General features: G+C 40.7%; 2 protein-coding genes across 2 annotated transcripts; one reads left to right on the top strand and one right to left on the bottom strand.

Moving 5' to 3' along the window:
- The first annotated feature begins 196 nt into the window (after positions 1-196).
- LOC149503218 (uncharacterized) lies at positions 197-3,201 on the top strand. Its single transcript, XM_089738948.1, has 2 exons — positions 197-976; positions 1,404-3,201. The coding sequence occupies exons 1-2, from the start codon at positions 650-652 to the stop codon at positions 1,776-1,778; spliced, it is 702 nt and encodes a 233-aa protein (XP_089595074.1). The 5' UTR covers positions 197-649; the 3' UTR covers positions 1,779-3,201.
- On the bottom strand, positions 3,198-13,445 carry LOC149503217 (macoilin). The gene is made up of 10 exons (XM_089738933.1): positions 13,222-13,445; positions 11,604-11,745; positions 10,681-10,807; positions 9,272-9,543; positions 9,015-9,185; positions 8,255-8,474; positions 6,603-6,728; positions 6,298-6,458; positions 5,767-6,220; positions 3,198-5,673 (listed from the first exon to the last, which is right to left on the bottom strand). Exons 1-10 carry the CDS (start codon positions 13,299-13,301, stop codon positions 5,543-5,545), a joined length of 1,884 nt encoding a protein of 627 aa, XP_089595059.1. The 5' UTR covers positions 13,302-13,445; the 3' UTR covers positions 3,198-5,542.
- Positions 13,446-13,603: the final 158 nt, after the last annotated feature.

Here is a 13,603-nt window from a genome sequence, read left to right as displayed (position 1 = left end):
ATTCCATTCTGAACTTTATTATACTAGAGGCCGCGCAGTAGTCGAAATTCGACTATAATTAATTGGCATTGTAAATTTTTACACTATTATGATTGTATTTTATACTTCTATAATCACAAATTTCGCCAAGACTACACTATAAAAAAATATTAACAAAGACAAACAATATTTAATCTATTCTCAATTTGACAACGACGTTAAGAACAAAAGTTTGCAAATACATGGTATGTAGTGTGTGTAATATTTTCTTTATTGATTTAATGTATCTTTTATGCATTATTTTTAAAAAATATTAGCATTGTGCATTCTTCTCTATATTCTCTATAAGTGTGAGAAATTTCATACTCCTCCGTCCGCGCAATTTTCGTAAAAAGGGATACAAAGTTTTTGCTTCACGTATGTATTAATATATACATAATAAATATTATTTCATGGTTTCCACCTTTGTTATAGAAGGTTTGGGTGTTTTATGCTACGTTGTTTTTGCCTGTCGCATGGACGAAACAAACTACGTACGTAATGTCAATTAATGTCATTGTCATATTATGTTGTAGGTATATAACACCTACCAAAAATAATTATTTTATGAATAAGAACTATATCTTTTATCTCTTTAACATTTAAAATTACTAAGGACTTAAATTACAAAATGCGTTGGAGTGAAGAGCAAACACATCAGTTCGTTAAAACATACTTAAAACATGAAAATCTCTGGAACCCAAAGCATGTCAACAATAGACACGCACAATACAGAATGAAATCATATAAACAAATACTTTCGGATTTCAAAGAACTCACCGGGATAGATATGAATGTCTCAGATTTAAAGATTAAAATAAAAAATCTGAGGTCGACATACACTCAAGAAGTAAACAAGATTAAACAACGTTCGAATCAGAACTTCAAGTACAAAACAAACTTAAAGTGGTTTCATGACTGGCACAAACGTACCCAACAGAATGCTGAAGTACAAAATGTATGTTATGATTATATTTGGTATATGTAAAATCTTACCTCTTAAACTTAATAAAATCAATTTACTTTAAAGTATGCATGTCAGTCTTATATATTGTAGCTTTTCCAACTATTCAATTAGAAAATACTAGTATACATTTTAACCACAATGCACTACAACAGTGTACTACTATATTTTCTCACCTCAGTAAAGTAATGTTAAGACTATGTATTACTGTTTATCAGGAAGAATCTGTATTCCAATAATGCAGCTCACTTCATGTCTCATGGTGGTCCCATATCAACACGTAATTTGATTTATTGCCAAATATGGAGATCCCCGCCATCTCAAAAATACATCACATATACTATCTCAAAATCATACTTCAATATTTTATTATTTTCAATTATGACTATAAAGTGAATTAATACTTTATTATGTACTCTAGGAGTCCGAAGAGCCAGATGACTCTGAAATATGGCTTGAAACAGAAATAAGTAATGAGAACTCTGATATTAATCCATTCTTGGATGAAGAATACACATTCATCAAAGTGGAACCAAATGACTCATTGAAAATAAAAGAACCATGTCCTATAGATTCTAAAAAAATGAAATGGAGAAGTCAAAGCACAGAAAATTCTGAGGACACATTCAGGGGTAGTATTGACTCCACTACCCCAAAAGAAGATGAATTTGACATTTATGGGAAATTTATTGCATCACAGTTAAGAAAAATGGACCTCCAGAAAGCTCTCAGGTTACAACTTGATATACAGAGCCTCATCAGTGAAGCAAGGATATCAGACTTGGCTGGGAAATGACAAATCTAAAGTTTACCCAACATTTTGGATAATTCATTCAGGGCATAACCTTAGTCAACTAGAAATATATTGATAATATTATTTGTATTAAGATAACAAGAACATGATTAGATTTTGCATATTGAACACTATCTACACAATTACATTTGTAAAAATTTAGTGAAACTCATTATGGGCAGACTGATGCAGCACTGTGATCTGTGTGAATGTGAGTGAATACTGTATACATACCACATGGGTCAAATTATTTCAATACCTGTAATGAGGACTAATCAAATTTGAAGTTCAACCCTCCCAATGAACAGACTCATTAGACCAGCAACACTGGCAGCAAAACACATGATGGTTTAGGTTTGAATTTCAGGCCGAGCCGGTACAAAATAATACATTGAATCTGCAAGTTTGTCCTTAAATTGTCGTTATTTTGAATATAAATTGGAGGGGGATCTTACAAGCATGATCTTAACTTCTTCAGAAATTCTGCCAAACTCTGGAACCTTTAAGATCTTCTATTGTGGGTTAAAAACCAGCCAGTATTTTTATAAAATACATTTGACACAAATGTTTCTTCAATATTCAAATAGCATTTTAAAACATTATTGCCAAAATATATTTTTACACCACAAAATGATACTTACATTTGCAATTAAATATTGTATTATTTAGGTTAAGTCAGTGAATATGATATACCTTCTTTTCATAAGAAACACCTTATTTTACTGTAATGTGTTTTTTTTCCAAAAAATTAGATGGCATGATTTAAAAAATGTTTCTAAACTTAATTCAGAAGTGTCCATCTTATATGTTGACAACTTTAATAGGTTCTTATGACTAAATGATACCAAATCTAAAGCACACCACAAACAGAAGTAACAAAAATCTTACATTCTACTAACCAGTACTGCATATCAGATATCTGCTGTGATAGTGCTAAACGCAAGACCTAACAAATGTAATTGTATTAAATTTTATACTTTAAGAATCTATCAAATTATACTTTTTGTTATAATGAATATAGCATATGTTGTAGTCACCTTAGTACAATATTGGAACAAAGAATAACTAAGACAGGGACAGATAATCAGATACCTACCAATCTTCGAAGTGAAGACATTCACGAGAGACTTGCACATTAAAATAATTAAACTGTGGAATAAAAATCGAGCTAACAAAATGTATAATTTTGCGTAATTACCAATGTTGTGGTATTGTAAGCTTTGAAGGGAAGGTACCAGCATCCCGTCTGTTTTTGCCGCGAAGCAGTCATCCGTTCGTTTGAAAGATGGGTCAGCCGCAATACAATGTACGGACTGGGGGTGGCGACGGCGCTGGACGAGGGAGGATGTCGGGAGGAAGCAGTGTCGGTGCGACAATACTTGCACTGCACAATTAATTGAAATAGTAAATAAAACGAAATGCTAAACCTGATTGTTTTATTGCTGTACCAGCATCCGTTCACTTCGCAAACCGACACAGTGGACGTCCCGCGCGGAGGACCACTCTGCCGGTGCTGTCCGTTGTCACCGCTGCGTGCACATTGCGCCGTGTGCACATTGCGCTGCGTGCACATTGCGCCGTGTGCACGTTGCGCTGCGTGCACATTGCGCTGCGTGCACATTGCACTGCGTGCACATTGCGCTGCGTGCACATTGCGCCGTGTGCACATTGCTCTGCGTGCACGTTGCGCTGCGTGCACATAGCGCTGCGTGCACATTGCACTGCGTGCACATTGCGCTGCGTGCACATTGAGCTCCAGCACTATTTTGTTAACAAAAATAAAGAATTTCGTCCCTCACTTTGTCTTTACACTGTGATGACGTAGGACAATTCTGTTACACGACACTGTTAATCTCCGGTTAAATCTAAAACTAAATTAAGTAAGTACCTTTCACAATCGCGTTACAAACAAAAAGGAAGTTGCACTTCGAGGGCAGTACAGTCTGCAGGTAAAACTTAAACTACTGTTAGACGCAGGTCGGTAGACGCAGTCTGCAGAATACTTACAGCCGTGTCGTGACCGACCAGCCCGGCCCCTCTCTGCTCTGCTGCTATTTTAACTTTAAATCATTTGTATAAATGTAATTGTATTTGTCAAATTCAATTATTGGGTGCTGGTAGAATTATAAAATTAGTAGGAAATTTGTGAATTCATTTCACACAGTTACTACAAAAGAGCTTCTATGTTTGTAATTTTTCCAAAAATTAAGAATAATAGGGTCACATTTATATAGTGAAGTGAGTGTCGTGATACTAGCAGCGGAGGGCCGGGAGAACGTCAGGGCCGCTCTGTGTGCCAACAGACAACAATGATGTTTTATCGACAGTAAATTTGAGGAATATCGGATCTTGAATCCATTTCCAAAACAGTATCTACATTTTCAATTATAATAATTTCCTACACATTTTTCATTTTGACATTAAAATATGAAAGTCAAAAACAAAATGAGTCAATACCTGTAAAGGTGTTAAAAACTATATTAATTGGCGACCGTCAAGTTTCCTTCGTTCGGAAAGTACGTCCGGACCCAGGAGCCCCGGCCTCCGCGCTGGGCTCGCAGTCTACTTAGTCGACGGGCGACAAATTAATGGGCAGCATAATCCGGCTTCGGAAAGAAAGTTTAGCTTTTGATCGAAATAAGAAATAAAAAATAAAGTTTGTCCCGCTCGAAAGTCACAGTGTCGCACCACCTAGTGTCTAGTGTCTTGCGCCGCAGAATGTCTGCAAGACACTTTTGTCTTGTCACACATCGAGCTAGATAATCCAAACCCGATGGCAGCGACATGACACACGACCAGAACAAGCGTCGTGCTGAAGTATTAGCTACATGAAGATGTGGTGCCGGCGCCGAGTGCCGCGTGAGTGTGAGCAAGTGCGTCCGAAATGACACGCATGTTGTTTTAATTTCACTTATTGAAATAAATCCTAGTAAAAAAAAAACATTCCCACTTTCGTTATAAAAATCAGATCTAGCTTCCTCAATAAAACGAATTGAACAATTATTAAATTCTCGATTAATTAAAGCTCAAGTTCCACGTTCCGCGGCCAACACGACCGGCGCAACCTGGCCCGGGACTGCGAGCCCGCGTTCGCGAAAGAAACCACAACAGTCGACCTAATAGACGATTTAGATTTTAAATTTGTACAATTCGTATCACATAAATTTGAAAAGAACACGTTAATTCGAACCGCTTTAGACATAGAAGACAGGATTGCCATCAAGCATTACGTCCGTCCCGATTCGCATTTCAGCAATTCTGTGTCGACAACATTATGAAGACGTAAGTGTACACCCGAGCTGTGTGCGGGCGCGGTGCGGGCGCGGTGCGGGCGCAGTGCGGGCGCGCGCGCGGCCGCTACGTTCAATGAGCTTATCAATACAAATAAAGTTGAAAGGTGTTCATTATTAGTAATTACTTTTTGTATGAAAATAAAAGCTCTATAGCGACGTAGCACCCACATGTCGGTAACGGGCGCGCAGGACGCCGGACGAGAACTTCTCGATTCTTAAAAATAATCATCAAATACAACAAAACAGTGACTTTAGCACGCGACAACAGTTTGGTACAACGAAATCAAATGAGGTCCGTGGGCCACAGTCGCCAGGCGTCCCGCGGCGCGGGCGAGATCCGCGTCGGTTTCGGCCTAATGACTATGGAGACAAACTTAAACTTTGTTTTAAAATGAATGTTCAGAAATCACGTTCGGTAGAATTTTGAGCTTTCAGTGCGCACGAACGGCGAGTGGCGTCGGTGCTCACGGGCGCTCACACATCGGAGGCGAGCTGTCGCGGCGTGTACACCGGCGCCGCGGGGTCCAGCACGAACTCGGGCGGCATCACCGCCACCATCTGCGCCTTCAGCTCGGATATCTCCTTCTCTTGTCGGGATATCAGCCCTAGAAATTAGGGCAGGTTCAGACACCAACGGTAAGCACTGATGGCTCTGTTCAATTTGGTTAGATTTGAAATTAGAACAAAAGTGTGCGCACCTTCCTGGATGTGCATGTTGCGCTTGGCCTCCCCCAGCGCGGACAGCAGGTCCAGCTTGACGCGCGTCTCGGCCGACAGCGCGCGCTCCAGGTGCAGCGCCCGCTCCTGCAGCGCCTGCAGCCCCGCGGCGCCCGGGCCCGCCGCCTCCAGCGCGCGCAGCTGCTCCGTGGCGCGGGCCAGCTCGCGCTGCAGCGCGGCCAGCGAGTCGTCGGCGCGCTGCAGCTCGCGGCGCAGCGCGGGCAGCTCGGCGTCGTCGGCCAGCGCGCGCTGCAGGGCGGCCTCGGCGGCTTGGCGCGCGCGCTTCTCGTCGCCCAGGCGCCGCTCCAGCGCCACCTTGTGCTGCAGCGTGGCGCGGCGCTGGCGGTCGGCGGCCAGCAGCGCGCGGCGGGCGTGCGTCTCGGCGGCGCGCGCGGTGTCCAGCTCGCAGCGGGCGCGGCGCAGCTCCTCCAGGCACTGCGGACGCGGCTCGGTGAGGGGGGGCCGCTCGAGGGGGTCGCGCGTCCCCCGCGAGCGAACAGTTTTACACTGACCGTTTCAAGTTCTCGATCGCGTTCTCGTTCCTTCTCTCTGTCTCGTTCCCTCGTTTCTCTTTCCTTCTCTCTCTCCCTCTCTTTTATACTGTTATATTCTCTAACTTTGAAATTATCCTTTGTACTTTCTAAGTCTTTATCTTTTGATAAATGTTCTCTAGCTGAAAAAAAATGATATATAAATTAAAAATAATCATTCGCCAGGAAACAGTGGTGGTGTCGGTGGGTGCTGCGGCTCCGGGCAGCAACTACACCAGCGCGCTACATACAGTCAGTTCTCGAAGCTGCCAATGCAAAGGGCTCACCGTGCTCTGTTCCCTTATGACTATCGATGTTGTCCTTATCCTTATCTCTGTTTCTGTTTCTTCTTCTCTCTTCTTTTAATGTACTACTGACCTCTTTTTTTTCAAATTTAGAAATTTTTCCAGCTCCTGGAGGATGGCAAAATTATTTGCTTTAAAACTTGTTATTAACAGAAACAATTTTTCGATTATAAATTGAGAAACCAACAATAATAACAAAACTGGTCTAAAGATGCCGCGTCTTGTGCCTAAGCTTGTATGTACCTACAGTATTACAGTAAAGTACAGTGAATACTTTTTTTTTGCCCTTTTGTAATCCCTCCCCCTACCCTCTATCAGCACTATATGTTTAACATCTGATGATCTGATGGCAACTACACGTGCTTTACACGTGCTAAAAAAAACTAAAATAACGTGATGGTAAAACAAAAAAATGTCGCCGGAGCAAAAACTTTAATTTGAGAATCTTATCTGTCAATTTGCGGGGTAAAATTCTCGAGTGTGCAAGTTAAAAGGGTAGATTCTGGTTGATGTACCGGCGCCGAGCCAGTTCCGTAGTTATGCCGATGAAACGGATGGAGCCAGTTACCCATCCCTTGAAATATTATTACTGATAAGTTCGTCGAGTTAAATAGTTTAAAAATATTACACTGTAAAGATCAGTCTAAAAAATTTTTTTTTTGTGACGGCCTTCACAGTGGATTCCCGGGTCGCGGTGCGGCTGACGTAAGGCCCTTCTGTCGAAGTTTACAATCGCACGCAATCCCCGAGGGACTCTGCTCCTGTCTATAGATGGCGGCACGGAGCGCGCTGCGGAACTGGACCCCTCTTTGGGTCGGGTTTTCAAGTGAAGTCAATTGAATTTTCAATTCAAGCCATTAAAGACACAGATTTCCGCTTTCACCGCGAAGAAGGATCATTTTGTATTGACACCGCAATTCCAAGGATTACCTTGCAACCTCCCGCGAGTATTACGATTCTAGGAATTAACGTTTAGAGCGAACTCCAGTATCGGAGTCATTTCGAAGATTAAGTCAAATTGGGGTCGCGAATGCGGGGAGTCCTCAACAAAGCCAAGCGGTACCCAGCTTCTGAACAAAAAAATTGTTTTCAAATCTCATGTCCGGCGTCGAGTGGAGTACTGCTCCCGCCTCTGGGCCGGGGCTATGCCCAAATACCAGCTACTTCCATTTGATTCCATAAAGAAGAGGGCTGTTCGGGTTGCCGATAATCCCGTTGTCGCAGATCGCTTGGAACCTCTGGTCCACGGAGGAAGTTTGTGTTTGTACTCTGTGTTTTGTACCATATTTCCATGGTATAGTTCAATATAATTACTCCAGCTCCTTTTAACCATCACTGCTCCCGCTACCAGAGTACTACTACCCGCTACAGTGCGTTTCCAAATATATTTTTTGCCGCGTACCATCCGGCTTTGAAATGAACTCCCCTCCACGGTCTTTCCACCGCTATGACCGAAATGAAATTAGTTGATTTAGCTGCGATTGGGATCAACTGGAATGAAAATTGAATACAATCAATGTTGGATACTTACTAAGCCACGTCCAGTAACTTTGTGTCAATTCCCCACACTCGTGCACTTCGACGCAAACTAAATGATTGTGATTCAAAATAATATAATAACGTTTACAGATTACCTTTACTATGATCATGTTTGTGTTCATCGTCAGTTGGCGGGACGAGGCCGGCGGGCGAGCCGTTACTAAGCGCGTGCGCACTGGCGGGCGCGGCTGCGGGCGTGGCGGGCGTGCCGGCGGGCGCGCTGGTGGACGTGCTGGCGGGCGCCGCTGCGTGCGTACACTTGTCTCGTTCGCGGGTCTGCGTCTGGTTCGCCAAGTGCTTCTCTAATCTCTCTAACTGTAATATTAAAAAAAAAATTCTCAATTCAGTGGAACATTTTGTAGTCGTCGTGGCCTAACGGATAAGACGGCCGGTTCATCGTGTTGAAGCGATGCACCGGTGTTCGAATCCCGCAGGCGGGTACCAATTTTTCTAATAAAATACGTACTCAACAAATGTTCACGATTGACTTCCACGGTGAAGGAATAACATCGTGTAATAAAAATGAAACCCGCAAAAATTATAATTTGCGTAATTACTGGTGTTAGGGCCTCTTGTGAGTCCGCGCGGGTGTGTACCACCACCCTGCCTATTTCTGCCGTGAAGCAGTAATGCGTTTCGGTTTGAAGGGTGGGGCAGCCGTTGTAACTATACTTGAGACCTTAGAACTTGTATCTCAAGGTGGGTGGCGCATTTACGTTGTGGATGTCTATGGGCTCCAGTAACCACTTAACACCAGGTGGGCTGTGAGATCGTCCAACCATCAAATAAATAAATAAAAGGCAAAAAAAAAACCTGAGACCGCTGCTGTATATTATAGATGAGGTGGTGTATTACCTTAAAATGTAGATTGGCATGTTCGAGTGGACAGTGTCCGTTGATTTCTAGTTTGCCATTGCGACGTCGCAAGGAGCCATTCATGTGTTTGGGCTCGGCGGCGTCCGGCGCGCCGGGGGACGTGCCCGTCGTACTCGACTCCGCTTCTTTGGTAGAAGACTGTGTTTGACTCTAGGGTGTTTTATTAGAAATGTCTTTAAAAATTGGTACAACATATAAAGGATTTGTTTGTATCTAGAGCGAGCTGTTGGGCCGACCTGGTGAGGCGCGAGCTCGGGCAGCGCGTCCCGCATCAGCTGGAAGTAGAAGTCGTTGAGCGCGCGCACCTGGCGCTGCCGCCGCAGCCGCAGCCGCTGGCCCACGTAGGCCTTGACCCCGACGCCGAGCGTGACGGCGGGGTAGCCCACGCAGTGCGCCGCCAGCGGCCGGCACAGCTCGCCCCCGCGCTCCCCGCCGCGCAGCGCGCCCTCCACGTACACGGCGGCGCAGCACATGGCCACGGTGGGCACGCACACGCCCTTCTCCGCGACTGTGCGGTCACGCTCTCCGTTAATTGCTATTCATATCCCTATTTACACTGAGGATAGGTTACCGAGAAAGCTGTATTAAATAAAATCTCTGATTTACCTATGTGAAGCTATTTACAACGAAATAAACAAATTTTGTACTCAATTCAGTGATTTACTTGAGTAAAACATCTTATTATTATTCTTTTTGTATTTCCTACCTAAACTTAGCCTTGAAAGGTTATATCAGCGTCGCCTTCACTAGTAGGTGACTCCCGGGGCTCAAACCTCATGACGTTGCTAACACGAACCCTAGCAAGAGCCGTGCTTCGCAGAATCTACCACCGGATCGGAAACGCGATCCACTGAGAAGATCCGGCGAGAAACTCAGTGGGCTGTGTCTGAGGGTTAATTTACTCGTCGAGCCCTTCGTCGCAAGCGACAGGTTCGACGGGAACGATGACCGGTGCTTGAGGTACCCAAAAACACCGTTAGTGGATCGGGAGGATCCGAAATGACGTGTTTTGGGCGACGTCGACTGCTTTCCATTCTGTCCGCAAGATCGGGAATGAAACATCTTAAAATACTTATCCAAGCCTATCAAAGGTACTGCACTCGTGGAAACAAATGTAGGATCCGTTATTCTCTCGTCAAAGACGTAAACGATCCAATATTGTCATTATTGTTTCGAAAGATATAACATTTCTTTTATTTTTTTTCAGTATATTTGACACATATTTTACACAGACTCCAAAAAAGCTATAAAATTGATAACTTATTTATTCTGAAAGGTACACTCGCACTCTTGGTTGTAAATATAAGCTTTTTTCGCTCACTTTTTCATGAACTACTTTGCGTCTGCGTATGTATATGTATGCCATTTGAAGGATACGTATTTTCATAAATGTATATTGTATGTTATTGTATTATATATTGTATGGATATTGTGTGTAGTGTTGCGAAATAAATTATTTTAATATGTATGTACATATATGTCAATAAGGAATATTATGGAACCATATTTTTGTAAATTTTCAAATTGGGTCATTTTTAAACCATGTGAAAGCAAAATCGTGTAAAACAAGATAGGAAATAATCAATTTTATTTTAATAAAACCCTATCTCACTTAAACAATGCAGGACAAACTGATGGTACTTACATGTGTACCACACGTACTGGACCCACACATAGGTACTTGCAGCAAAAAATATATACTGCACCGGGATGAAGAAGAAACATATCATGTCTGAAGTTAAGGCTACACATATGAAGAACATTGAAAATGCCTGGAAAACAACAAGTTATGATGTTTAACTGTATGTTTGTGTACATATAGGCTTATGGTATTTTTCTTGTTTTTATTTTATTTTATTTATTGAATGCTAACATGTTTAAGCATAATACATTCCAAGTAACACATAAACTACTCTCCAACAAAAAGCCAACACAATTATAAGTACTGGCTGCAAGCTGTCAACAATGCCAGTATAAAAGTCCAAAGGATACTTGCTGTTCAAATTATTTAGCTCCCAAACTAGTCTAATGAGAGTTGCATTCTTACCAAGGTTATTGTAGTACCTAGGACACCTGAACCATGAAGCCCTTGTCGTCATCAGTGGCATGCATGGTATGATTCCTATATAACCCAATGCTCCCACCAGATAATAGTATCTCATTATTAATTGGCAGATACTATATTCTGATCCTCTTAATTAATTTCAAACACCCCCCCAATCATATCTCAATTAAAGCAGTGATGAGCTTCAGCTTAAAGAGTGTAACTTTATGTGCTGATGGTCAATTTTTTGTTTAAAATTTCTTTAATTTGATCTCTATGCTAATTATACTACATATGTCTTACAGTTAACTATGTTTGGGATTTTGTTAGTAAGTATCCTGTTGCCTTTGTAGACATCAGTTATACAGCTGGGGTGGTTAGTGTTGCTCATGAACATCAGCACTGCCAGGGTCACAGCCACAGGGTTGCAGCCCACCCTATTACACCCTATTACACTACCTGTATGTCACAATAGCATTAGAAGTGTGGATTGTGGTTTTAATGTATGACAAAATACAACTTACAAGACCCTGGTACTTGTAGGAGTCATAAACTGATCTCAGCATCATCCAGAAGGGCCAGAGGAACTCGAATCTAAACTCCAGCATGTAGTCTACCATCACTACTGTCGCCCACAACATTACAAACTTCAGATATAACATGGAGCTGCACAAAAAATTACAATATCTTTATTAACCAATTAAAATATATGTTATAGGTAATTCTAATAACTATTTATTATACTATTTTAGGCTGACAGTGACAATAATGAAAATGTTACAAAAAACAGCAAACATTATAATAGGGTAAAAGCAACAACAGTTCCATCAATCTCTTAAATATTACATTTTTTTATCACATTTTAATATTTTATGCATTTTTGTAGTCTATATTCAATATTGCTAAAAATTCACCTACTCCTGGAGAGTATTACTCAAATAACACACAACTAATAGCCTAGTAAAGATAATAATAATCATTACTAGCTTAGTAATCATAATTTTATATTAAAACGAGTCAACTCAAAACATGTACTCACAAAGATATTTTACTAATAATTTTACAAGTATTTTTTCTAAGTTATAATTGCCAAGAAATATATTTTAGTTGAGGGTATGCTAGTTTAGGGGTGGTATGGTATGATTTTCAGTCATAATGAATATATAATACCATTATGAGAAAGCCATCAAAACCATCTTTTAAATAATAATGTTATAAAGTTATGTAATGTAATAATGTAAGTTAAACAATAATGCTAATTTTCTAAATAAAAATGAGTGGGTATATTTGCTCAGTATGCATTGGTAGGTCATTCTACTAATCATTTTTTGTTTTGGGATTTGTTTTTTCCTACCTATTCACCTTGAGCAATTATTCTAGATTAGCCGAGCTAATAGTTAAGCTCACTGGGCTCAAAACTGACTAATGTTGTTAACACAAACCCTAGCAAGAGCCGTGCTTCACAGAATGTACCACTGGATCGAAAACGCAACCCACTAAGAAGATCCAGCAAGAAACTCAGTGGGCTTGCTAATCATGATGAACAAACTTAGTATACTTGTTGTTGATGTTCTATAGTTGAATATAGTTCTATATCTGTACAGTTATTCTCTAAAATTGCTAGTATAGTTTTTGTTGTAGACAAGTGATGAAGATGAAGTGCATGAATTAATGTTTTTCATATAATTTGCTATTAATGCAATTAATGAGTATGATGAGTTTCACTAATTTATAGTAAAACTAAAGTACGAATAACTTCTGTCACAGCCATTATTTGAGCTATAAAAGTAGGATTTAGTGAATAAGTAGAAACGGAATACAGATGAAAACACTGAAGTGAAAACTTACTGTGACTAACTTGTTTACTTTTCAATGGTTTAATTTAATAACTATAGTCTTGTTAATAAGCTATATTATGACGGAGTCTTGTCCAACCAAGTAAATAAATAAAAATACACATAAACAGTAATAATTTCACAGTTGACGAGTGGACGGACGACTTACAGCCGTTGTAATAAAGTTCTACCCACAAACAAGCAACAATATTTTAATTTTTTAGATATTATGAAATGGCTCGAATATTTTATTAGTCTTGTAATATTCATATAGCTTATTCTAATATTTTCCAAAGAAAATACTCACTTTCCGTACATTCCTTCGGTAATTTTAGTGCGCTTCATGGGGCGCCGGATCTTTCCAGGTTCGGCATTTCGCCGCTTCATATTTTTTATCCACGGTGTATAGCTTAAATACAGGCTTTTGATTTACGGTACTAATTTAAATATATTCATTTAAATCAACAATCATTAGCAAAATAATGTCTTTTGTTGTCAATCAGCCTAACCAACCATCCATTTTTTAAGGGATTTTATGACCTGGTAACTAGGACCTTTAGAAAGTCTTATTGGTTTTTTGGCGGGAACATGAAGAGTGAAGTTGTGTGATTTGTTTTATTTTGTCTATTACGTGTTTCTTCAGGTTTGAATTTGTAATAACGGTGGTTTATGAACTGTTTAAATCTGTG

Source organism: Bombyx mandarina, chromosome 03 (genome assembly GCF_030267445.1).
Source record: "Bombyx mandarina strain Sakado chromosome 03, ASM3026744v2".
Taxonomy (NCBI): domain Eukaryota; kingdom Metazoa; phylum Arthropoda; class Insecta; order Lepidoptera; family Bombycidae; genus Bombyx; species Bombyx mandarina.
Note: the sequence above shows the minus strand (reverse complement) of the source record. Positions and strands in the feature narration are given on the sequence as shown.

Coding starts and splice junctions, on each gene's coding strand:
- LOC149503218 (XM_089738948.1), top strand. CDS start 650: ATGCGTTGGAGTGAAGAGCAAACACATCAGTTCGTTAAAACATACTTA. Junction 977..1,403: donor AGAATGCTGAAGTACAAAAT/GTATGTTATGAT, acceptor TATGTACTCTAG/GAGTCCGAAGAGCCAGATGA.
- LOC149503217 (XM_089738933.1), bottom strand. CDS start 13,301: ATGAAGCGGCGAAATGCCGAACCTGGAAAGATCCGGCGCCCCATGAAG. Junction 11,746..13,221: donor ACCGAAGGAATGTACGGAAA/GTGAGTATTTTC, acceptor TTTTTTGTGCAG/CTCCATGTTATATCTGAAGT. Junction 6,221..6,297: donor GCGATCGAGAACTTGAAACG/GTCAGTGTAAAA, acceptor CCGCGTCCGCAG/TGCCTGGAGGAGCTGCGCCG.